Genomic DNA, 22,181 nt, shown 5'->3' with positions numbered 1-22,181 from the left:
AAGTCACGCTATAATTTATGTCTAGTTTAATGGGTCTATCGCTAGGATCAATTCGGAATATATGATATAGATATGCAAAGAGGACCTTAAAAAGCACCATATGCTAAAGCTTAACTATGCTCTTGCTTGAAGCTTACTTGACAATTTCGAGTAATCGAGACTTCATTTCCGCTATAGCTACGTCTTCCTATATTCTTCCCAACTATTACAATGGTCACGAAAATCGAGATTATGACTATGTTGTGTTTTAAACGAGATAACGGTAGTAGATGAAATGGAACAACCTAGCTAAGGCGGCACTCACCCGGCTAATATTCCTATATAGGGTTACTTATAATGTTCAGTAGCTAACCCTATCTACATGGACGACAATGACCCTTTAGTCATCGAAACCGACTCAGTGGGTATGTATACTTTTTCTTTTCTTCTTTCTCTCTGTTCAACATTGCCCAATGACCCAGTTATATACAGCACCTAAGCAAAAGCTTGTACTTTTTACGTGCTGTTTAGGTTTAGTATCTAGCCCTGCAAGATTTATAGTGAAACCAAGCAAGAATTTACTACATAATAACTAATTATGGCTTCGTATTCATAGATGGATACGAACTTTATTTTACCTACATATACGTACATATGCGGGACTGCGAATTACCTCTAGGGCTACCTACCCGTGGACCGTAATGGGTGGCTTGCCGATTTTCTGCAAAGGGGGTAAAATTACTCCTATTGTCATAGTGGTTCAATTTATTAGCCGTCGAGCCAATCAACACAGCGAATGTGTTGGGCGCTTGGCAAGATTACTATATCGAGATAAGAAATCGGCCTTCTCGCCGCGGGGCTGCGTTGTATGTGATTACATAACGCGAGATGACGCCAGAGTCCCCGCACTCGTTCGTGATCATTCTATTTATTTTGGCTTCTCCATTTCATTTATCTTTCAAAAACAGAGACTTCGATCCATGATCCATTTACGAGCTTGTATCAGATCAATTGGACACCTTCAGCGACTCTCACACCCCTTCACATCCCCAGCTCTCTCCACAAACTCCTTCTTCCCTCTCACAGCCCTTCGAACTTCTATCCGACGCACCATGGCTTCTGCAGTAGCAAAGCGCCTCGAAGGCAAGACTATCGTCGTTACCGGTGCTTCATCCGGCATTGGAAAGAGCACTGCCAAGGAGTTCGCCCGGACATCGCCCAAGAACCTGAAGTTGATCCTCACCGCGCGCCGCATCGATACATTGAAGGAGGTCGCGGCGGAGATCACACAGGAGGTTGGCGATGGTGTCCAAGTTCTTCCCGTTAAGCTCGATGTCAGCAACCCAGAGGAAATCAGCAACTTTGTTTCCTCCCTGCCAGAGGAGTTCAGGGAGATTGATGTCCTTGTCAACAATGCGTGAGTCATACATATCAAGCTAAACTGATTGATATTTATGATTGATACTGACATTCGCGGTGCAGTGGTTTGGTCAAGGGTGTCGCCCAGGCACCTGAAATCGCTGCCGAGGATATCAAGGTCATGTTTGACACCAACGTCACCGGTCTCATTAACATGACCCAGGCCATCCTGCCCATATTCAAGAAGCGCTCTGAGGGTGGCCGTGGTGATATTATCAACATTGGCAGTATTGCCGGCCGCGAGCCTTACTCTGGCGGCAGCATCTACTGCGCCACCAAGTCCGCTGTCCGCTCCTTCACCGACGCCTTGAGAAAGGAGCTCGTCGCCACGAGAATTCGTGTTATTGAAATCGATCCTGGTCAAGTTGAGACGGTATGGTCGTCGCATACATCTATAGTCCTCTTTTATATGAAGCTAATAACTACGATTAGGAGTTCTCTGTTGTGCGATTTGGTGGAGACAAGGCCAAGGCTGATGCTGTCTACAAGTGAGTCGTGCCAAAAAGCCAAAAAAGCACAATATAATTAACCGTTTGCAGGGGCGTTGAGCCATTGACCGGTGATGACATCGCTGAGGTTGTTGTCTTTGCGGCTGGTCGTCGTGAGAATGTTGTGATCGCCGATACCCTAGTCTTCCCTAGCCACCAAGTAAGCTTGTTTCGCGGTTAAATTTCTTGTGGACAGGTTCTAACTATTCTATAGGCTTCGGCTGGTGTCATGCACCGCAAGTCTTAACTTATACGACACGAATCCGAATGAATACGAGAGGAGGTTTAGATAGCGCTCACTGTACATGTTCCAAGGACACACGTTGTGTGGCGTAAATACGAAGTACATATTCGACCGCCCAAAATATGGATTCAAATTAGGTCAATGAGACCGAAGTAAAGAAGAAATTATCGCGCTTCGTATATTTCATAGTATACATGAGAAAAGTACATATATATCAATGAGGCAGAGAGGCGTTAACCGAGCCACGACTATTGGCATCCACGCTCATTTGAAAAACAATGTCCGGATGATCACAGAGCGACGAGGGCCAGTGCAGCTGCAACACCACCGGCAGCCCAGCGCGCGTTTCCAGTAATCATGGGCATAGCAGCATTACCAGACTCAGTCTGGCTGGTGGCAGCAGCACTGCTGCTATCCGAGGACGCGCCAGCAGTGCTAGTGCTCGTGCCAGTAGCGGTGCTGTCAGAAGAAGAAGCGGAGGTGGTCAAAGTAGCACCGCTAGTCGAGACGGCGGTAGAAGCCGAGACCGAGGCACCAGTGGTGGCGGAAGCGCTATCAGTTCCAGTTGCGGTGATAGTCACAGGCATCAATGCGCCACCGGGAATTTCAGAGATAGCAATGGCCGAGTTCCAGGTGGAGGTCGTGCCACGCTCGTCGAAGGTTGCGCCGCACTTCGCGCTTGTGGCATCATACTTGCAGGTCTCAACGATGGTGCTGTTTCGGGAAAGGATCAGCTATGACTGTGGGGGAGGGATAAGTGGATTCCTTGTAGGGCTAGAAACTCACATATCATCCATGCCGTATGACAGGCTAACGGTTGAAGAGCCTTGGGCCACGATCATACCATCGGCTGGAATGCCGCACTCGTCGGAAGCAACGTCGGTGGCACATTTGATAAGATATTTGGTCATGGAGCCGCTCTGGAACGATATCAATTAGTTTTCTGTGCTAAATCAATAGAGTGATTGCGCATACAGTTCCAATGACCTTGCCCTCAATTCGTTGCTCGTCGAATCCAGGCAGGAAAAGAGTGACTGTTTCGGCAGCGATGGCGGTAGTGGCACCGGCCAAGAGAGCGAGAGATTGGATACGCATGTTGTATTAAAATGATTAACGAATGTAAAGGTGGTCAAACGAGCGACAGAAATGGAAATTGTATGTGAAAAGAAGATCAGAGGATAAATTTGAGAGATAGGGCGATATCGCCTTCATATACTTAAAGAATTTATTTCAGGGTCATAAGCAGTCAGCAGCCTAAGGTTCCAGACAGAACAGTCTAGAGCCATTTTGGATAATGCGCGGATGGCCTTCAAACGGAGCCTTCCTATTGGTTGTTTTAGTATACCCTAGTCGATTAATAGATGTTAACTAGCCTATTCGGGTACTAGCGTTGGCCTAGTCCCTGCAAAAGTTATCCCGCTATACCTAATTGGGATCTTTGAACCCCCGTAGTGGCCAAAATAGCCCGGAGGAGCCAGACGAGCCAGACGCAAGGTATCTTAACCCCAAGAAAATGGATATATTGAAACTCCAGGTTTCAACCCATTTTAAATGCCGGATAAGTGCCTATCGGGTTTAATCGCTATGTCTTATGAATTTTGACCAGAGTTTAGTCTCTCTATACTTCAGGTGTCCGCCAAAAGATTGCCCTCCTCAGAGCTCTGAAGATGGACAGAAAAAGATGCTGAAATATCCTAAGCTAACTCATACCGGGTAGTGTCAATACCAGCAATAAGGACTGAAATTTTCCACCAAGCTAACCCCTTAGCGGAGGGGGCCGCCCTCAGCCTCAACCTCCCCTCTGTTTTGTCACGGGTTTCACGGATTTCTCACAGAAAGTCAATGTCGACCCTTTTTCCCCCTTCTTTTTTAAATATAAATTGTTAGCCATTTTAGCATTGTAGCACTTATCCAAATTACTTCTAGGGCTATTTGCGGTGCGGGGACTTTTTATCAGATAAGATATTATTTGCACTTCGTCCTTCATACGTGATTCATGTTCTGTTCAGATATATATACAGTGTCGCGGACCAAGATAGTCAGACAAGACACTCAATTAATGATTTGATTCTAGGTGACCATGCTTTTTCTACCACAATTTACTATAGCCTCCTTTTGCCTTGCTATTTTATTTTACTCATGTCCATGACTTTTTGAGTCAACGTAAATGGCCCCCTCGAAACGCATACCTGCCCAGAGCGGTGCAACTCATGCTCCTGAAATTAGCCCCGCAAACACAGCCCTTTGAAAACAGGCCGTGGACCCTGAATTGCTACTTTCAATGTGGCTTGATTGATAGCCATGTGCCCGAAAGCCCCGCTAAGCCAGCAGGGTGGTTGGCTGAACCTAATTGCCAAGCTTCAAAGGGAGTAATGCTAAGCGATTAGTTAGTGTCCTTTTCTTCACGAGCCAACCATGCGTATCTCGACTAAAGTGCATAAGGTGTTTGAGACAGGGTAACATGGTGGCTGATGCCGCAGGTGATCAATTCCCACCGAAGTTCCAAGTTATCTCTCCCGAAGGATTCCCACGCTGCAACCTGATTCGAGTACAGTCGTTCGCAACAACAGCTACACGAACATATCTCCTATATAGGCTCATTTTTATGCATTCAAAACCCTTGGCAAGGCATATTTCTACATTGGCATAAACTACAAAGAAAAGCTCCGACTTCTTCAATTCACTATAAAGGAGCGCCATATCCGCAAAGGTCCACTAGCCCAACCTCTCAACAGGGAAAACATCGCAACTACCAGATATAGGAACCATTTCTCATATCAATCAAATATATTCTTACCAACACAATGGCAGGAAAGATCGATGTCAACAATAAGGTCTATAAGCTGGCTGCCATGCCCTTTATTTTGGAACGCAAGGGTGACTACGATGAAGCCATCGCCGTCTACAAGAGCGCCATAGCTATTTTGGACGAAGCAACCAAAATATACAAGAAAGGAAATGTCCTCAAAATCAACAGAAAAATGTTTGAGAGACAGGTTCAAGTCCATCGCGAACGCCTAGCCTATCTCGAAGACCTAAAGAGCAAGGGCAGTTTCGATGGTATAATATTGCCTCCGACAATTTTGGGTGCGATGGAGGAGGTGGAAAAGGAGGACGGAAAGACCTGGTCATTGACCCAGGTAAGCCACACACCCCGAGGCATGGCACGACCCCTCTAGGTCACTGATGCTTGCCAACTGCCAGATTCGCAAGGATCTTAATAAATTCCGCGGGGATGATGCCACTCAATCTACAATGGATATCAACACAGCTCCAGCCCACATCCAACCATTCCTCAATACCGACACCTCACAACGCCCCTTCTTCTCGCTGACCCTGTCTCCCGATGCGCCCACAGTCACTTATCGCATTACACATTCCTCGGAGCTTGTCAGCCTAGGCATGCGCTCATATTGGTTTTTCGTCAAAGACGCGACCAACACACACGTCCTATACGCCCTGCAATTCGTCTGGAGCAACGAAGCACCCATCGTCGAGACCGTCCTCCGACGCGCTGGGGAATTCTTACCCCAAATCGGGGCGACGAGCGTGAGGCTGCAGAAGACCAAAGGTGGTACTTTCCGGATGATGACACGAACAATCCCCGACATGGGCACAATAACCGAGATTCCGGACGGAGAGATGCAGCGGAAGGATTGGTCGCCGCGAAGATTTGAGTACGGAGGGCGCAATTTCGTTTGGAAGAGTGCGGCAGCAGAGGGTAAGAAGGAGGGTGGGATGTTTGGGAGCTTCGGCATCGCTTGGGAGACTTTGTATGAGACCAAGCGTGTGTGGGCTAAAAGTGGAAGTAGGACTGGGAAGATGGAAGATGAAATTGTTGGTTCCAGGCTGTGCTGGGGAGAGAAGAAGGGCGGAAACGGTGCGGACCACAGCATTCACATGGTCGGTGGCTTGGATCAGTATTTCAGAGAGCATTTGCTCGCGGTCCAGTTGTCGAGGTTGGCTCGTGCCAGTTATCCCCCGCAAAAGGATACCAAGGGGATCGAAGCAGCATCAGCTGGTCTGGGTTGGCTCTCGATTGTTTCGGATTTGGCATGAAATCCTGGCGAGGGGCTTCGGATTCCTCTTTCGCTGTATATTTTCCTTCTGCTTATGATACGGAGTTCTGCTTTTTAGTCGCGATGAAGAAACGAATTAACATCATTTCGATGGGACATCATCTGACTGTTGTGGTCAGGCTTCACAAGGTCAACCGTCCGATGGTTGTTGAAGTTGCTCCAAGAAGTCTTTATCCAAATTTCCAGCGTAGAAGCCTAAATTTTGAGCGAAAAGGGGTTGTTGCCTACAAAAGGTTAGTAGGTAGAGGACATTTGAGAAGAGGCAACATACCTGTTAATCGGAATGGAGGTGACCATTTCCTCGAACAGAGCATCGAATCCATCGTTTTCTGCAAGTGTCACCTCAGCCGGTGATTGAAATGTGGAAATAACACAAGAGTCAGGAATACGATTCGCTGTAGCAATGATGGAGTTTTCCGGTCGCGTTTCCAACACTTCTAAATCCGATGGCTGGACGAACTCATTGCAAGCAGAGCTCATTCGAGGATTCTCGACCCTTGCAGGTCGCATGTCAACTGATCTCTGGATATTTTCCATCCCATCCTCCAAATTCTGCAGGTACGGGCAAAGTCGGGTTTCGAGAGCCTGTCTCTCCTCGGAGTTAGGATCGGAGTAAACTATATCAGAGCACTGCTGGCACCGAAGAGCAAAACAAGACAATAATGGTGACATTTGCAACGGTCCGGCTGTCTCCAGATATTGATCTAATAGACTAACACTAGATTGCACGAGGTTGACAACCAACTCCGTTCCGGTAATGTCAAGCGTTGGGCTTCTTTTCAAGAAATCCAGCATCACAAAGGAACATGTGAGATGCAAAGTGAGTAATGGAGGAGTCGCATACTCTGGGCCTTTGCTATATGGGTACTTCTCAACAAGCATTTCCTGTTGGGCTTGTAGATTGGCTAGAAACTTGCGCTGATCTGGGGGCGGCATATTGGTCGACACATACAATATTCGAGCCAAGTGCTTCATGAGCTGGCTGATGTTATTAAAGATGCTCAACGCTCGCAGCGGTCCTTTGGGTGTGTTTCGGTATCCGCCTTCTGAAGCTTGTAGAGATACCGACCATACATCCCACTCTTCTATGCTGTCTTCGTTGATCGGCCCTCCTTCCTGTTGCTCTTCCAATGACATGCAGGGTGCTTTGTTCAAAATAGCAGACAGAATGTTGTCAAGGAAGATACATCCATGGAAAGTGTTATGATATCGGTTGTTCTTAGAAGCTATCGGCAACGTCGCCAGCATTCTGGAAGCCTGACCAGCAAGCCTCCACGAATTTTTGATATCCCCTAGCTTAAGCTGTAGTAAAGAAAGGACAATGACAGCTTGGATGTGTCCTAGTTCCAAATCCTTCGATCTTTGTGTCATGACTCGTGCGTAGATTGATTGTTGTATTTTCAAAGGGCTTGGCTGATGCCTTCGGTCTCCATCATCTTTTGTGGAAGATTCGTAAGCCACGACTGCCCAAAGAACTAAGCTTGAACCATCACTTAGGCTGGCTTCAGGTTCAATACTTGTATGCATCGTCCGAAATAGATCATGGCGCTCTAGGATCGGGAACCAACAGTGTGTATACGTGAAATAGTTTTCCAGCATGCTCAGTGTATCCACTGGGAACGGTAGATGAAAGCAATCGATTTGAATTGTTCCAATATTTGGAATTTGTTGGTGCAGGTAAGGTTCATTCGGGCCAAGGGTTGCAGGCCCAGTGCCAGCAGTCGTGACGCTTTGTGTGTTGATCATCTCTAGGGTATCCCATTCTGATTCATCAGGACCGGTGATTATTGAAATTTCATGAGAATCATGCTCAATCAATTTGGACAAATCTTTGGCCAGTCGAGACTGTCGCCAGACTGTTGGAGGATCTTTGGCAAGGAAGTGGTCATTGTTTTGCGACTTGATCAAAAGATCATGCACTGTTCTCTCGCTGTTTGGGACATGTTGCAGAACAAGCCCAAGGACTGTCTCCAAGCTTCGGACATATCCGGGCGGCAAGCCTCGTCGTCCACCGCCATTTTGATAACTGCAGGTACGATTTGCCGTGCGGCAGATAAAGCAAGCAGGCTGTTCCCCGTCACACTTGGACTTTCGCCGACGACATTGATCACATGCCCGGTAAATTCTTTGTCGCTTCGAGGCTCGAGGGTTAGGCATATGTGCTCGAAAATAAAATACAATCCATCGGTTCTCGAACGTTCATGGTCATCCAAACTGATGTCGTCCGTGGTATCACGTGATCGGCATTGAACTTAACCGAAGCCCAACGACCGGCGACAACTTCCTCATATTTGGATGAACAAATAGTTTCTTGAGAAGGAAAATGCACCAGGGCTGACTCCTTTCAAAATATACACGCTGGCAGGCAATATGTCCGGATCACATCCACCATCCCCCTCAAGTACACCTTCTCCAAATCCCGAAGGTCCTGGCTCCCGACGATACAGCACCGATGCTACCATCTTGCTAGTTGGTTCTTTTGGGGCCGGCAAGAAAACCTTGGGATTAATTGCCTCCGTTGCCCTTCGTCGACGGTTTATTGACTTCGATGAATTCTTTCGGGGCCAAATCCAGTATTCGCCTCAAGAGTTTATTGCGGAGCATGGATTCAAACGATATCGCGAGGTAGTGATAAAAGTGTCTCAAGATGTTCTCACAAAATATCAAACTGGTTGTGTCATAGCTGGTCTTGGATTCGCAGCCAGTCCAGCTCAGGGGCAATTATTGGTGACCTTTGCACAACACCATCCCATTGTGTATGTGCGGAGAAGCAAGGCAGACCTTCAACATTTTGTTGGAATCAATCCGGACACATTTGACCATATATATGAATTAGAGAATGTCTTTTTCGAGTCGTGTTCCAACTTTGACTTTTTCAACATCACGCAAGAGCCGAGTCACCAGGCCGAGAGTCAAATTCACGCATCACTCAAACTGAAGGAGCTTGAACGCATCTTTGTGGCCTTTGTACATCGCATATTTGGCAATCCACATAAGCAGATTGCGTCGGCCGATCCCTTTTCTGCGACTCATACATACGCCCTTGAGTTGTTCTTGGCCCAGCTTGAGACGGATCTAGACGCCGAAATTTTGGATGCAGGCACTGATGCCATTTATCTCACTTTGAATCATGAGGAATTCAGTCGTAGGGATATATTGGTCAGACTGTCACGCTATATGACGATTCTCAGGAAGCACACCCGCGTTCCGATAATTCTTGATGCACGAACAGATCCAGAGAAAGACTCGAGCTACTTGAAATTCTTGGAAACAGTAGCACTACGGGTAGCTCCTGATGCTTTCACTTGTGTGCTCCGAAATAAAGAGATTATTCGGCGAATTCATGCAGCGAAAGGTCATTCGAAAATGGTTGCTGTACACCACCAAACGGGACCACTAGGAGTTGAAACGTCAGCCTCTGAAATCTCTAATCTTCGCATGTGGCTCGAAGACTTGGGTTTCGAAGCGCTTCGCGTCACCGGTCAAAATGCAGTTCCAGAAGATGCACTCGCATGCGTTGCTTTTCGCGGAATGTTGACTAATGCCCTCAATATTCCAGTTATTGCATACAATACCGACCCTGAGGAGCGAGCTTCCTTACTCTTGAACCCGATATTATCTCCGATACAGGTCAGCTCAACTCAAGGCTCTATCTTCTCACTGAGAGACATGCAGCATGCGTTAAGCTCTTTGTCTCTACGTCCTAATAAATTGTTTAAGATCGTGGGTCAAGATCTCCGCGATACTCTGTCACCAGCGATGCACAATGCAGCCTACGCGGCTTGTGGTCTCCCGCATAGGTATGAATACGATGAGATCCAAAGCTTCGGCGAGATCGAAGCCATATTAAAAGCCCCATCCTTTGGCGGCTTTCTTGGTGGTTTGATCATTTCCCTGCCATTCAAAAATGATGTTCTACCCTTGCTCGACGACATCAGCCCCGACGCCAGAGACATCAACGCAGTAAATACTGTGGTACTGGAGCACAAGGTTCAGCCGAACGGAGTGAGAACTCCCCTTTACCGTGGGTACAACACAGACTATATCGGAATCAAAGATTGCGTCCACAGTTACCTATCTCCAGCAAACGCCATTCGAGGTGGCAGTACGGCTCTGATCATAGGTGCCGGTGGAATGGCCCATGCTGCTGTGTACGCATGCTATCAGTTAGGGGTTCGGCAGATATTCGTTTACAACAGAACTCTTTCGAACGCACAAAAGCTGGCTGGTTACTACAATGTATGGGCGAGATCCAAGGGAGATAATATCTTCCATTTGGATGTCCTTCAGTCAATAAAAGACCCCTGGCCATCGGGATTTCGTCTTCCAACGATCGTGATTTCATGCATTCCTGGGAGGCATGTTGGCACTCAGTCGCCTGTCGTCTTTCAAGTCTCTGATGCCTGGCTCGAAAGTCCAACGGGAGGAGTGTTCGTTGAGGTAAGCTGTAATTGCCTGTCCTTAATCACATTAGTCAACTAACAATCTTATTAGGTTGGTTACGGTCCATTGAAGACCTCGTTGATGGAGCAGATGACTCCGTGGTCAATGAAAGGTTGGGTGATCGTTGATGGATTGAAGGCGCTTGTCAAACAGGGCATTACTCAATACGAGCTCTTTACCCAGAGGCCAGCTCCGGTGCACGTCATGCGAAGAGTCGTTCAAGAGGAGGCCATCAAAAAAGGGTATTTCCATATGTGGTAATTTGCCACTTACTGTCGGAGTTTTGGTCAATTCGCTGGTCGACTTAACACCTAATTATAATTACATAAAATGTGTCGTAGCATGGGAAAATATTTCATTAGATTAAATTATAGAATCTTCCTCCGCATATACGGCTAAGACCTGAAGCGACAAGGGCAAGGCCTTAGCCCGCTCCGCAACTGGGCGAGTGGGTACACTCCCCCGGTAGTATCATCTCCGACTTTCTGATATTGTTCACTGCAATACCTCAAGTCAAACTCATTGTGAAATTCAGACTCCCGTAAAGACACCATGACCTACCAACCTGCTATTATGAGTGTCTCCTTGGGACGAGCTTGGCTCCATGGTTTTGACTACAAGATGGGCCAAGCTTCAAAAGCAGGTTTCAAAGGAATAGAAATATTCTACGAAGACCTTGATTATTTCGCACGAGAAACTTCCAAAAATGACACCCCAACATCCGATCAACTGCTCCAAGCAGCAGATGATATTCAGTCAATCTGCCAAGCCCATGCCCTCGATATCATCACGCTGCAGCCGTTCCTCTTCTATGAGGGACTCAAAGACCGTGAGCAGCGTGCAAGGCTGATTGAAAAGATGAAACTATGGCTTCAGCTTGCCAAACGCTTAAAGACCAACACCATCCAAATCCCCGCCAATTTCCTCCCCGCAGACCAACTCACCGACGACATTGATGTCATAGTTGCCGACCTGAGGCAACTGGCGGATATGGGCGCAGCCGAAACTCCTCCTGTCCGCTATGCGTACGAAAACCTCTGCTGGAGTACGATAAATGACACCTGGGAGAAAGTATGGGATGTGGTCAAGCGAGTTGACCGACCTAATTTTGGCATCTGTCTTGATACCTTCAACATCGCGGGAAGGGTGTGGGCTGACCCCGCCTCGCCGGCCGGCAAGACAGTCAATGCGGATTCTGATTTGAAGGAGTCGCTCGAGCGGATGATGGCTGAGGTTGATGTTACAAAGGTCTTTTATCTTCAGGTTGTGGATGCAGAAAGGATGGAATCACCACTTGTTCCTGGTCATCCCTTCCACGTGGAAGGCCAGCCGGCGCGAATGAGCTGGTCGCGGAATGCGAGAGCATATATGTATGAGGAGGACCGTGCAGTATACCTGCCGGTGGAGGATGTTGCAAGAAGCATTATATCGGGATTAGGATACAAGGGATGGGTCTCGATGGAGTTGTTTTCAAGAACGATGGCTGAAGAAGGTCAAAATGTACCCGATCAGCATGCGGAAAGGGGTATCGCATCTTGGAAGAAGCTACAGGAGAGGCTTCGGCTCAATTAATTTCCGTAATACTTGAAGAAAGCAAGATTGCGACCACAATATGTATGTTAATGATGGGATATTTCTTGACAGCTCTGACTTCTATACTTCGATCTCTTTTCCATCCAACCACTCTTTAGCAAGTCGATACAACAAATCATGTTTCTCCCCACAAACAGTTCCAGCATGTCTACGATGACCAGGCATATCCCTCAGCACCGAGACCCCCATGGTAAGCTCCTGACAATATGCCAGGCACTTATATCCCTCCGGATACGAGTTGAGCTTCTCCACGTCAATATTGGGAAACTGATTCGGGATCACAGGCAACAGTTTGTCCTTCTCATACCAATGTCGCACAAACCGCGCGCCCCAGCGACCGTCAACTTTCTCGAAGAAGAAGCAGAAACGACAGTCTGCTTCCGCATCCACTTCTATTCCGTCGATTGTGAATCGTTGCGTGATAGTGGCCTTCATCTTGGTGACGGCTCGACTGGCATCGGGGGTAATATCGGTCGTTACGCCATGGCATCGGTGCATGATGAATGCACCCTTGTCCATCCCCGCTTTGGAAGCTGCCATAAAGTCCAGGTACGAAACTCGGCCGGACCATGTGGTATAGACATATGCTCCTGGGTGGAAGATTGATTCGAAATTCTCCCATTCACAGGCATCACTGGAATCTTTGTTCAGTTTAAGATCGGGAGTATATTCTTGTAGGTTGTTGCCCTTACCGGTAGCAAGGCCATCCCTCGGCTAGCTCGCGGAGTTTCGCGCGCTCAAGAACCAGGTTGTCTGGTCCGTTGTTGCGAAAGGCATGTTCGGGCCATGTCCCTTCGGGCAAGGAGTGTAAGTTGGACATGATGAAATTGAGCTGGTGTTGATTATCCGTTCAACAGATTGTTATATATATATACCTGGGTAGTATATATACCCTTTTTGCGGGGTGTGTTAATGCGGGTAATCATTTTGACGGTTGAATTCATTGCCGATCAAACTCGGATTATATACTTCGCAGAATTGGATGGACAAAATGTCTGGATAAACCTAACTATCTTTATTTGGTAATCTTGTGAATAGAGAAAAATGAATGTAGCATTTATGTAGCACTATATTTTCAGTAACTAAAAGTTGATTCCTTTGCTCTCTTCGGCTGCCTTGAGCAAGACATCCCATGCACCTTCCCGGTCCAGTTTCAGAGTATATTCCTCCCCAGCCCATAAACGCCACTGCTCCTCAATTTGGTACCCGATGATATGCGTCCCCTCCACGCAAGGCCATCCCAGCTTCTCGCCCAGCTTGATCATCCGTGTCCTCCGCGGTTTGAAACACATGTCCAACAGCACACCCTTTTCCGGCCGCGACAGGAACGACTCGAGGGTATTAGCCACTGTGAGCTCTGTCTCGGTCTGTGGCTGAAAATCGGGCACTGTTCCAACGATGTAGTACGGGCTGGCTAGCTTCTTTGCCTGCTCGAGTGTTTTCACATGGATGATCGTCGGGACCCTAGCCAACTTTTGTGTGTCGTGAATAAGATTGGCAACTTCTTGGTCGTCGCGATTCAAGACATAGATTGTTGGGCAATGCAAATGAATTGAAAGGGCATAGACAGCTGCACGGCTCGCACCTCCAGCTCCCACAATCAAGGCCGTGGCAGGTGAAGTCACCGATGGCCTCTCGTTCTCATTGCCTTTTTCTAAAAGACAACCCTTGATCCCACGCCAGTCTGTGTTGGTGCCACACATGACTCGCGTGGTACCGCTCTTGTAATAGACATTATTGCAGGCTCCGATCATCGTAGACAGTTCATCCAACTCGTCAACATGTTTCATGATCAAGTTCTTGTATGGCATGGTCACCACCAAGCCGGCTGTGGTCGGTGCCCTTGCAAGCTTGAGCAGGTCATCAATCGTGGGGCATTCAGTTGAGTAGAATTTCCAGGGGAGACCGAGGGATTTCGCAATATAGTTGTGCATGCTATAGGCGATGGAGTGGGTGACACCCAATCCCACTAGGTGGAGGGTCATTTGGTGGGATTGCGACTGTGTCATTGTTGGTCAAGAGAAGGTCAGATTCGTGAAAGACGTGAATAATATTCTGTCGCAGTAATATCTAAAAAGCCTAGGTTTCTACATTCGAACTGTGACATTTATGCGGATGTAGACCATCCGTGATGACGGCAATGGGCTCCACAATCGATTAAATTCATAGCCGATGCGACGACACATAGTTCGACATCTATGCTTTTCCAAGGGTTTATAATGGAGGGGATAAATCGGCTCAATTCTCTATACCAAGTACTTCAAGCCATCATGGCAAAGAATTTCCACATATTCGGCAAAGGGATATCGTTCAGCGTTTCACCTACCATCCACAACGCAGGTTTCCAGCATTATGGCCTCCCCTTTACCTACACAATTCACGAGTCCGACAGCATTGATGGAACCGCTGCATTGATCGCAAGTGATCATTTTGGCGGAGCGAGTGTCACAATGCCACACAAGCTCCAAGTTCACAAATTTTGCAACGAGCAAACCGAGACTGCTCAATTAATCGGCGCAATCAACACTCTCATTGTGAAAGACAATGGAAACGAGCGTATAATCACCGGCGACAACACAGATTGGTCTGGCCTGTACAGTATTGTGACTGCACACTCGACAAAAACACAACACCAACCAAACACCGGACTGGTCATCGGAGCCGGAGGCGCGTCAAGAGCCGCACTCTACGCTCTGCACAAAGCTGGAGTAAAATGCATCTACCTCGTAAACCGAACCTTGGCCACCGCGGAGAGAGTCAGAGACGATTTCAAGTCCGTGTTTGAGATCAAGGTTGTCCCAAGTCTCCAAGAACTTCCGGAGAAGCCGGAAGTCGTCATCGGCACTGTGCCCGCAGACACTACTACAGAGACTCAGTTCTCCTCGTTGTTTGGCGATCGAGGTTTGTGTATCGATATGGCATACAAGCCGAGGCAAACGCCGCTCTTGACGGCAGCACAGCAAAATCAAGGGTGGGACACAGTTACGGGTGTGGAGGTACTACTCTCACAGGCATTCGACCAGTTTCTACTCTGGACGGGACTTGAGCCGCCGAGGGAGATTATGGCGGAGGCAATTGTGGCACTTGATGGCAAGCGGTCTACTGTGGCTAAGGCTGGTATGCTTTAGATTTGGAATTGAGTAAGCCAGATTTTGGGAAGAATTGACAGGTAGAATATGCAATTGCATTTGCAAACACACAATAATACACCGATTAATTGACGCTCGACACGAGAGATCATACTCGAATGATTAGATCATTTGGTTGAATAGATCGGGTGTTCGGCTATTTATTCCATTTCTTTTGTGTCAATCGATTTTTTCCCTACACTGCGATGTTTAAGATAAATGGATAAATGGATAAATGGATAACTCACGCTGTGTCTTCCACTCTGGCAGCCCACAAATCGTCGAAGATCCAATTGGCTTGGGTCTTTGATAAATACATCGCCCTTGGGACATTCGATTACCCCAATCGCGGATTTCCTGCTCTAGTATGGGCAGGTTATGACAATTCACTGGAAGCCATCCGGTGGGCGTAGGCTGGATCAGTAGAGCAAGGACATTCAAAACCCAGAACTTGCTATTACTGCTTCTTCCAGGACAGTTGAGACTGCTGTCGTAGGACCTTATTACCCTATCGACGAATGGATGCAGGAGACGAGTGATATCGGCGATTCGGAATAGGCCCGTAAGAAGTGGAGTGTTGAAGATTCCACCGGTATACTCATGCTCAGGTCTCAACCCAGATCCCGTGTCTACGACGTGGTATGCCATCCCTCCAACGGAATCCGAGTGGAGATACAGACCCCAGTAGAACTCATTGGGCTCGGGTGGTTCCTGACGGGCTTGGAGAATGACATACAGTCCGCCGACTTTAAGATCTGCAAGAGACATCTGGAGATGATTGGCCGATGCTCGGGATCTTTAACCTTGGGCTTGTTGGCAGTTTGCTTAATCTGCTTGGGCGTTGGGTAGGCACGAGTTGGGTAGCGCTCATTTTATCTTCGCAATGGAGACAAATCATCACGGTGATTTCTTACGAGTCAGGGACTTAAATCTCCGACAGATTGGACACGTTGTGTTAATTGAGTCTGCTCACGTGCCCAGGAACTTGTACCCCCATAGCCTGTTGCACATCGAGCGCGATTCGTGATGGCTAAGGTCCCAAGTCAAGTCAAGTGTGATTCGGTGTTTTTCTTTAGCTGACAAGTGAGTTCGGGGTATCTGTCCGGCTCTTTTTATCTCCTAAGTTAGCTACAATTCCGAGTTCGGATTTATTCATCTGGTTGATATCAGCACATAAGCACTCTACATCGATTGTTCTCCACGCCTCTCGATTTCAAATTGCACTAGGCCGTTGGCATGACAGATTTGTACTGTCGATCCTTCCACGCTATGTAAGCCTGGGGTTCTGTTGGTTCTAGGGAGTAATTTTATTATGTATCACTTTTGTGTGACTTGGCAAGTAGATTTGTCAGTAGATATTGGACAATGGCCACCAATAAACTTTCCCATCACATCGTTTTGTGCGGCTCATTATCAATCTTCTCGTCATCATCCCATCGTAGTTCCTTCTCAGCGCTGCCTCGAAACACAGTCCCTCGTACTACTTGCCGGATGCTGACAGATGCATGGTCACCAAAGTCATGATCAATCACAGACCGTGCGTCCGTTTGACAGATCATATCAGGATCAGCCCACATTGCAAATCCAACGGATGCAGCCTTACTGATTATCACATCACACCTTCTAAGAATAATCTATGGGATACAATGCCGAAATTGAAATATCGTCCAACTAAATAAGTAACCTCGGAATTTGATCTCGGCTCCTTCCCTTGAGACATCTGTTCGAGTCGATAACGCATACCTATAAGTGCACAGCCTTGAAATTGAGTTCCGTTCATCCATGGGAAAGGAAAGTAACAGAGTGGCTAAGTCAAGACAGGCATCGCGCCCGGGGCAGAACCGTGGATAGAACCCAAAATCGCACAAGTTCTTCCAAGGTTTTCTTATCTTTGATGCTTTGACATCCATAGAAGTCGAGTGTGAAAATATAGTAGGTAAAGCGTGTTATAAACGGTTATCCACCTCGAGGTGATCCAACGCCCAAATGTGACCCTGCCCACATTCTGCGGGGTCGGATCCAAGTCCCAAGTCGCGGGGTTTGCGCCTGTCAGAGTTAATATAAGCAGTTCATAGGCAGTCGCCAGCTTCATTAGTATGGGAAATGATACGGATCAATTCCTGATCTGCAGCGTCTGCATCTGTCAAAAAAAATAAAAAAATAAAAACGGCGTGACTTGGATCTTAGTAGAGCAATGGTGATCGTGGTGAAAAATCAGTTGATCGGCATCAAACACTCCGATGATTTGTACTCCGTATATTATGGGGTTCTAAGAGCGGGACGTTGACAGGAATAGGAATTTGTCCGATGTATCCAATCACCAAAAGTGACAGGTGATTGTGTTGCGGCGGGATGATGCAATTATGCAAGGCGGGCGTCTACTGCAAGCCATCCAGGCATATAAGAAAGTTATGAATATGCGGTGTCGAGGGAAACCATGTTGTTTGATGCCCAACATCATTTGAATTGCTATCTGGATGATTACTTGTTATTTTCTGAACTTAACCTATTGTACAATTGTACAATTGCACTATTGCACAATATAGGTGGACATTGGAGACCAATGCCCTAAAAGCGCCAAAGAGGGACCCATCTCCACCGGAACGGCAGATCCACTCTGGAGGGACGAACTGGCTGCTGTATAATGGTACATATTTTGTAGTCGATAGACAATATACAACATATAGAGGCGGTAATTGCGGACTTAGTGTAGATTGCCAGTAAAAGGAGAAGGCATAAGATAATCTCCGCCATATATTGTTGTTAATTGCACGTTTCTTAATTGGGCCGTGGCTTGAGCCAATCAATTTCCTGGTAGAGATATGATTTAGTAGCGTACCAAAGTCATATATATTAACACCGAATTGGCTCGAAAGGAGAAGTTGGTTTAGGGAAGTAATAGGGCGACAACACTGTTATGTACTCCATAGATCGGGTTACAATATATAAAAAAAAGCAAGTAATAAAATCAAAAAGAAGCATAGAAACCTCCCAAAAAATTGAAATAAAAAAAAGGGAAAGTAAATATAAAAGCAATCTAGCACCATTCAATGGCGCGCATGTCCCCTTTTTCTGGCCCAATCACCAGTTTTCTCCCCACTATCTCCTGAATTTCCCTTTGCCCCTTCTTTCCCTTCTACTTTTTTTGTTTTCTTTAAAAAAGAAACAAGATCTTGTTTATATTTTAAATCTTTTGTTTACCCCAGAACTTAAGATTTGAACTAAATAGGAATCTCCACGAAAAGGAAGAAAAGAAGAACCTTGGAAGCTCCGTGGTTTTCTCCATTTATTTCTTCCCGCCAGTTCCAACCTCCCGAACTCTCTCCCCCTAATTCTCCCTTTGTTTTTTTTTTTTAGAAAAAGGACTTGGGATTTCGCTTTAAATTGTTCGGCGATTCCTCTCTAACTTAATATCTCCTTTTCCGTTTCATTTTCTCGACTTGAACCTAACTCATAATGGCCTCAAAGGTGAGATTTATCCAATGTCCTCTCGACTTGTTCTGAACATCCCCAATGGCTAACCCCATATTTACCAGTTCCTAAGAGAATACAAGCTGGTGGTTGTCGGCGGTGGTGGCGTCGGAAAGTCCTGCTTGACCATCCAGCTGATCCAGAGTCACTTTGTGGACGAGTACGATCCAACAATTGAAGGTGAGCACTGCGAAAACACCCCCCCCCCCCGTTTCATCAGCCGCGCGGATCGTGTCGCGTTTCCCCAAGGGTGTCGGACCCCAAGTTGAACAACAGAGCTGATTCGGAATCTTCTTCCGCCTACAGATTCCTACCGCAAGCAGTGTGTGATCGATGATGAAGTCGCTTTGTTGGATGTCCTGGATACAGCAGGCCAGGAGGAATACTCGGCTATGCGAGAACAATACATGCGAACCGGCGAGGGTTTCCTGCTCATCTACTCCATTACATCGCGCCAATCCTTCGAAGAAATCATGACCTTCCAACAGCAAATCCTGCGCGTCAAGGACAAGGATTACTTCCCCATCATTGTCGTTGCCAACAAGTGTGATTTGGAGAAGGAGCGTGTGGTCTCCGAGCAAGGTACGTTTTCATCATATGTTCCCATCATATGTTTTCCATCTACATCCAACCTCCCCTGAACTCTCTCCCTCTCCACTTGAGCTCTTTCCTCGAAGCCTAAATCCAATCCCCAATTCCGCTAACAATTCACCGCGTACAACAGAGGGCGAAGCGCTCGCCCGCCAGTTCGGCTGCAAGTTCATCGAAACATCCGCCAAGTCCCGCATCAACGTCGAGAACGCCTTCTATGACCTCGTCCGCGAGATCCGTCGCTACAACAAGGAAATGTCCTCGTACCCGTCCGGCTCCGGCGCGTTCGGCGCCCGCGCACCAGAGGGCAAGATGGACGTGAGCGAGCCGGGCGAGAGTGCCGGTTGCTGCGCGAAGTGCGTCATCATGTAAAAAAAAAAAACAACACACACCAACATACCAAAATGATCCGAATCGCTGCGATGCCCTTGTCTCGAAACAACCCCGAAATCCGAAATACGCAGCACAGGTCGGGAAGAGAGTTACGGGAATGGATTTATATGTCCGAGTGGCGCACCCCTTGGAAAAGTTGGATATCTTGTTTTAATCTTTGAATGGCCTTAATCTGCAACCCCCCGCCACTCAGATCACAAATGGGAAAATACGGAGACTGCAAACACGAAAGATTGCAAGCTCGAGAAACAGAAAACAACCAAACCAGAAAAAAATACCAAAGAAGAAGTGGCATTGTCGTTTGCGTTACGGATGTTTGTGGGTTCTTGAACTCGCATTCTTGATGACTGCCGACCTTGACGCCCAACCTCGTCTCACGAAACATTTTGATTCCCCTTTTGTTGTCCGATTGCGTCTTTGTTTTAGTCCCTTTTTTATTATTATTGTCCTTTTATTGTTCAAGTCTTTGCGAAAGATCCCTGGTGTTTGTTATCTATCGCCTCCTATTATCATTATCCGTGTTGCTCCCACGAGACGACACGGCTGTCAATATATGTTCTTTCAGGGCAAGGTGGATTCCTTGCGTTCCATCATTGCGGCGTTTACCCTTGTTCTTGAGTATGGTTGTCCTGGTATATTGGTTGTTCTATTTATCGTCGGGTGCTCTGCGTATGAAGATATATGCCCATCTATCCCCCGATGGTGCAATCTATTCGTTCTGATCCCTACGGTTACTGCTTCAATATCAATCTTGACAAATATTCCCTGGTTACAGACCTACTATGGCAGCTACTAGCTCATGGGCTGTTTCTTAATGCGAGTCTCGCTTATAGCTTCGTGTGGTAATCTAGCCTGGTTTATATTAACATGTTCGGCACTCTAACTAGCTGAAATATGCATGTGAAATGGGTATGCTCTATATGCTGCGCGTATTTCAAGCGCGGCAATTTACTCCCGGAATAACCTATGCGATAAACAAACTACTGGCTGTAGACATGCTCCGAGTCGGACGGAGGATCCAACTCATCCTCCTTAGCAACCCGCTTACCCTGAACATTCTCCTCAACCTCACTGACCAACGACTCCATGTAAGCCTTATCCGCCCCGACCAAAGTAACAGTATTGCGCTTTTTACCCCAACGCGGATAGCTGCCGACCTTGATCCCCCGAGACTCAACCTTAGCCGCCAGCTCAGTCAGGTACGGCGCCACCGCACTCTCAGGCAACGGCGTGCTGATCATCAAGCGGAATGTCCCCTTGCCTTCTGGGTCGGTCAAACGGGGAATGAGAGAGGGCTTCAAGCTCAGGAGCAAGCGCTCAAAGAGCCTCGGCACGCCGGGCAGGATGTGCACGTTGCCGTTCACCACTGCGATCGGCACCCACAGGTCGTCGGCGACAAACACAGCCTGTGACTCGGGCGAGAGCCTCGGGTCGAAGGGGAGCTCGACCATGCGCAGCTTGGCGGTCAGGCCTGGTGAAGGTGTATCCCAGTCGAAGTTGAGTTGCATGGGGTGAGGCTTGGAGAGGCGCTTCATGCGCTCGAACGCCGCCTGGTGCAGTTCCAGCTTTAGGTCGAATGCCTTGGCGATTGCGGAGTATGTGATATCATCGTGTCTGTAATGGGGGATATGTGTTAGCTGCGTGTTTTATGAAGTGCCCGCGTTGCTTGCGCGTTGTCGGTGTGTATGCGTTGCTCTTGGGCGAGGAGAAACTAGGGACGGCATTGTAACGCACGTGGGTCCGATGCCGCCGCTGGTGACGACGAAGTCGTAGCGGGAACTCATTCGTCGTACGGCTTCTATTATATCCTCTTCATCATCGGGGATAACCTCGACTCGCTTCAGTTCTATGCCGAGCGAGAAGCAGAACTTGGCTAGGTACGGCGAGTTGGTGTCGATAGTCTAAGGGTGGGTTGAAGTAATGTCAGAGTCCTTGTTCTTTCCATGATGGAGCCTGGGAATATTTCAAGTTACCTTTCCACCGAGAACCTCATCGCCAATAATGAGGCATGCTGCCGTGTGGATGGGCTTCGTGGGTGCGGCTGATGTCATTGCGGAGGGACCTGAGCGAGGGGCCAGGGACGGGGTCGAGAAGGAGGGGCTGGTGGGACGATAGGGACTGAATGGGCGTGATAAGTGTCGCGTCAGTAGATTCAGTCGGCTGAACATAGAGATATAGGTGGAGGAGTAATTCGATGTCTGGGTTGTTCAAAGCGCGGAGGAAGTGAAGTGGGGGAACAGGGAAACTCCGCCCGCATTTCCGTCGTCTGGCCTCACATTCCTACAGCCTTCTCCATTTTTCAGGTCGGGGATACCAAGTACCATTTTTATTCAGTGCATTATTAGCACTAGGC

The 22,181-nt window shown here is 47.6% G+C and overlaps 13 protein-coding genes across 13 annotated transcripts; 6 read left to right on the top strand and 7 right to left on the bottom strand.

Annotated features, from left to right (window-relative positions):
- Positions 1 to 959: 959 nt before the first annotated feature.
- Positions 960 to 2,133, top strand: N7455_004895 (SDR family oxidoreductase; the record flags this gene model as incomplete). The annotated part of the gene is made up of 5 exons (XM_040961087.2): positions 960 to 1,396; positions 1,462 to 1,771; positions 1,831 to 1,886; positions 1,938 to 2,046; positions 2,101 to 2,133. 5 exons carry the CDS (start codon positions 960 to 962, stop codon positions 2,131 to 2,133), a joined length of 945 nt encoding a protein of 314 aa, XP_040808447.2.
- A 287-nt stretch (positions 2,134 to 2,420) lies between these two features.
- N7455_004894 (uncharacterized protein) lies at positions 2,421 to 3,225 on the bottom strand (the record flags this gene model as incomplete). Its single annotated transcript, XM_040961093.2, has 3 exons — positions 2,421 to 2,844; positions 2,917 to 3,050; positions 3,106 to 3,225. 3 exons carry the CDS (start codon positions 3,223 to 3,225, stop codon positions 2,421 to 2,423), a joined length of 678 nt encoding a protein of 225 aa, XP_040808441.2.
- Positions 3,226 to 4,934: 1,709 nt separating this feature from the next.
- Positions 4,935 to 6,189, top strand: N7455_004893 (uncharacterized protein; the record flags this gene model as incomplete). The annotated part of the gene is made up of 2 exons (XM_040961089.2): positions 4,935 to 5,270; positions 5,335 to 6,189. The coding sequence occupies 2 exons, from the start codon at positions 4,935 to 4,937 to the stop codon at positions 6,187 to 6,189; spliced, it is 1,191 nt and encodes a 396-aa protein (XP_040808487.2).
- A 150-nt stretch (positions 6,190 to 6,339) lies between these two features.
- N7455_004892 (uncharacterized protein) lies at positions 6,340 to 8,366 on the bottom strand (the record flags this gene model as incomplete). Its single annotated transcript, XM_040961067.2, has 2 exons — positions 6,340 to 6,433; positions 6,481 to 8,366. 2 exons carry the CDS (start codon positions 8,364 to 8,366, stop codon positions 6,340 to 6,342), a joined length of 1,980 nt encoding a protein of 659 aa, XP_040808440.2.
- Positions 8,367 to 8,579: 213 nt separating this feature from the next.
- On the top strand, positions 8,580 to 10,913 carry N7455_004891 (putative pentafunctional AROM polypeptide; the record flags this gene model as incomplete). The annotated part of the gene is made up of 2 exons (XM_040961122.2): positions 8,580 to 10,649; positions 10,704 to 10,913. 2 exons carry the CDS (start codon positions 8,580 to 8,582, stop codon positions 10,911 to 10,913), a joined length of 2,280 nt encoding a protein of 759 aa, XP_040808452.2.
- Positions 10,914 to 11,204: 291 nt separating this feature from the next.
- N7455_004890 (sugar phosphate isomerase/epimerase family protein) lies at positions 11,205 to 12,224 on the top strand (the record flags this gene model as incomplete). Its single annotated transcript, XM_040961104.2, has 1 exon — positions 11,205 to 12,224. The coding sequence occupies one exon, from the start codon at positions 11,205 to 11,207 to the stop codon at positions 12,222 to 12,224; it is 1,020 nt and encodes a 339-aa protein (XP_040808475.2).
- Positions 12,225 to 12,305: 81 nt separating this feature from the next.
- On the bottom strand, positions 12,306 to 13,075 carry N7455_004889 (putative pathogenesis associated protein Pep2; the record flags this gene model as incomplete). The annotated part of the gene is made up of 2 exons (XM_040961102.2): positions 12,938 to 13,075; positions 12,306 to 12,879 (listed from the first exon to the last, which is right to left on the bottom strand). The coding sequence occupies exons 1-2, from the start codon at positions 13,063 to 13,065 to the stop codon at positions 12,306 to 12,308; spliced, it is 702 nt and encodes a 233-aa protein (XP_040808456.2). The 5' UTR covers positions 13,066 to 13,075.
- Positions 13,076 to 13,327: 252 nt separating this feature from the next.
- N7455_004888 (shikimate dehydrogenase family protein) lies at positions 13,328 to 14,254 on the bottom strand (the record flags this gene model as incomplete). Its single annotated transcript, XM_040961071.2, has 1 exon — positions 13,328 to 14,254. The coding sequence occupies one exon, from the start codon at positions 14,252 to 14,254 to the stop codon at positions 13,328 to 13,330; it is 927 nt and encodes a 308-aa protein (XP_040808466.2).
- Positions 14,255 to 14,515: 261 nt separating this feature from the next.
- Positions 14,516 to 15,373, top strand: N7455_004887 (shikimate dehydrogenase family protein; the record flags this gene model as incomplete). Its single annotated transcript, XM_040961082.2, has 1 exon — positions 14,516 to 15,373. One exon carries the CDS (start codon positions 14,516 to 14,518, stop codon positions 15,371 to 15,373), a length of 858 nt encoding a protein of 285 aa, XP_040808471.2.
- Positions 15,374 to 15,501: 128 nt separating this feature from the next.
- On the bottom strand, positions 15,502 to 16,141 carry N7455_004886 (uncharacterized protein; the record flags this gene model as incomplete). Its single annotated transcript, XM_065604910.1, has 2 exons — positions 15,502 to 15,530; positions 15,622 to 16,141. The coding sequence occupies 2 exons, from the start codon at positions 16,139 to 16,141 to the stop codon at positions 15,502 to 15,504; spliced, it is 549 nt and encodes a 182-aa protein (XP_065461810.1).
- A 620-nt stretch (positions 16,142 to 16,761) lies between these two features.
- N7455_004885 (uncharacterized protein) lies at positions 16,762 to 16,950 on the bottom strand (the record flags this gene model as incomplete). The annotated part of the gene is made up of 1 exon (XM_065604909.1): positions 16,762 to 16,950. One exon carries the CDS (start codon positions 16,948 to 16,950, stop codon positions 16,762 to 16,764), a length of 189 nt encoding a protein of 62 aa, XP_065461809.1.
- Positions 16,951 to 18,829: 1,879 nt separating this feature from the next.
- Positions 18,830 to 19,807, top strand: N7455_004884 (Ras family protein; the record flags this gene model as incomplete). The annotated part of the gene is made up of 4 exons (XM_040961108.1): positions 18,830 to 18,841; positions 18,910 to 19,024; positions 19,151 to 19,426; positions 19,569 to 19,807. 4 exons carry the CDS (start codon positions 18,830 to 18,832, stop codon positions 19,805 to 19,807), a joined length of 642 nt encoding a protein of 213 aa, XP_040808486.1.
- A 947-nt stretch (positions 19,808 to 20,754) lies between these two features.
- N7455_004883 (flavin adenine dinucleotide pyrophosphatase) lies at positions 20,755 to 22,154 on the bottom strand. Its single transcript, XM_040961083.2, has 3 exons — positions 21,802 to 22,154; positions 21,563 to 21,729; positions 20,755 to 21,442 (listed from the first exon to the last, which is right to left on the bottom strand). The coding sequence occupies exons 1-3, from the start codon at positions 21,994 to 21,996 to the stop codon at positions 20,809 to 20,811; spliced, it is 996 nt and encodes a 331-aa protein (XP_040808492.2). The 5' UTR covers positions 21,997 to 22,154; the 3' UTR covers positions 20,755 to 20,808.
- Positions 22,155 to 22,181: the final 27 nt, after the last annotated feature.

Source organism: Penicillium solitum, assembly GCF_028829755.1.
Source record: "Penicillium solitum strain IBT 25940 chromosome Unknown utg000003l_segment0_segment0, whole genome shotgun sequence".
Taxonomy (NCBI): Eukaryota; Fungi; Ascomycota; class Eurotiomycetes; order Eurotiales; family Aspergillaceae; genus Penicillium; species Penicillium solitum.
The sequence above is the reverse complement of the archived record's forward strand: the minus strand, read 5'-3'. Positions and strand labels throughout refer to the sequence as shown.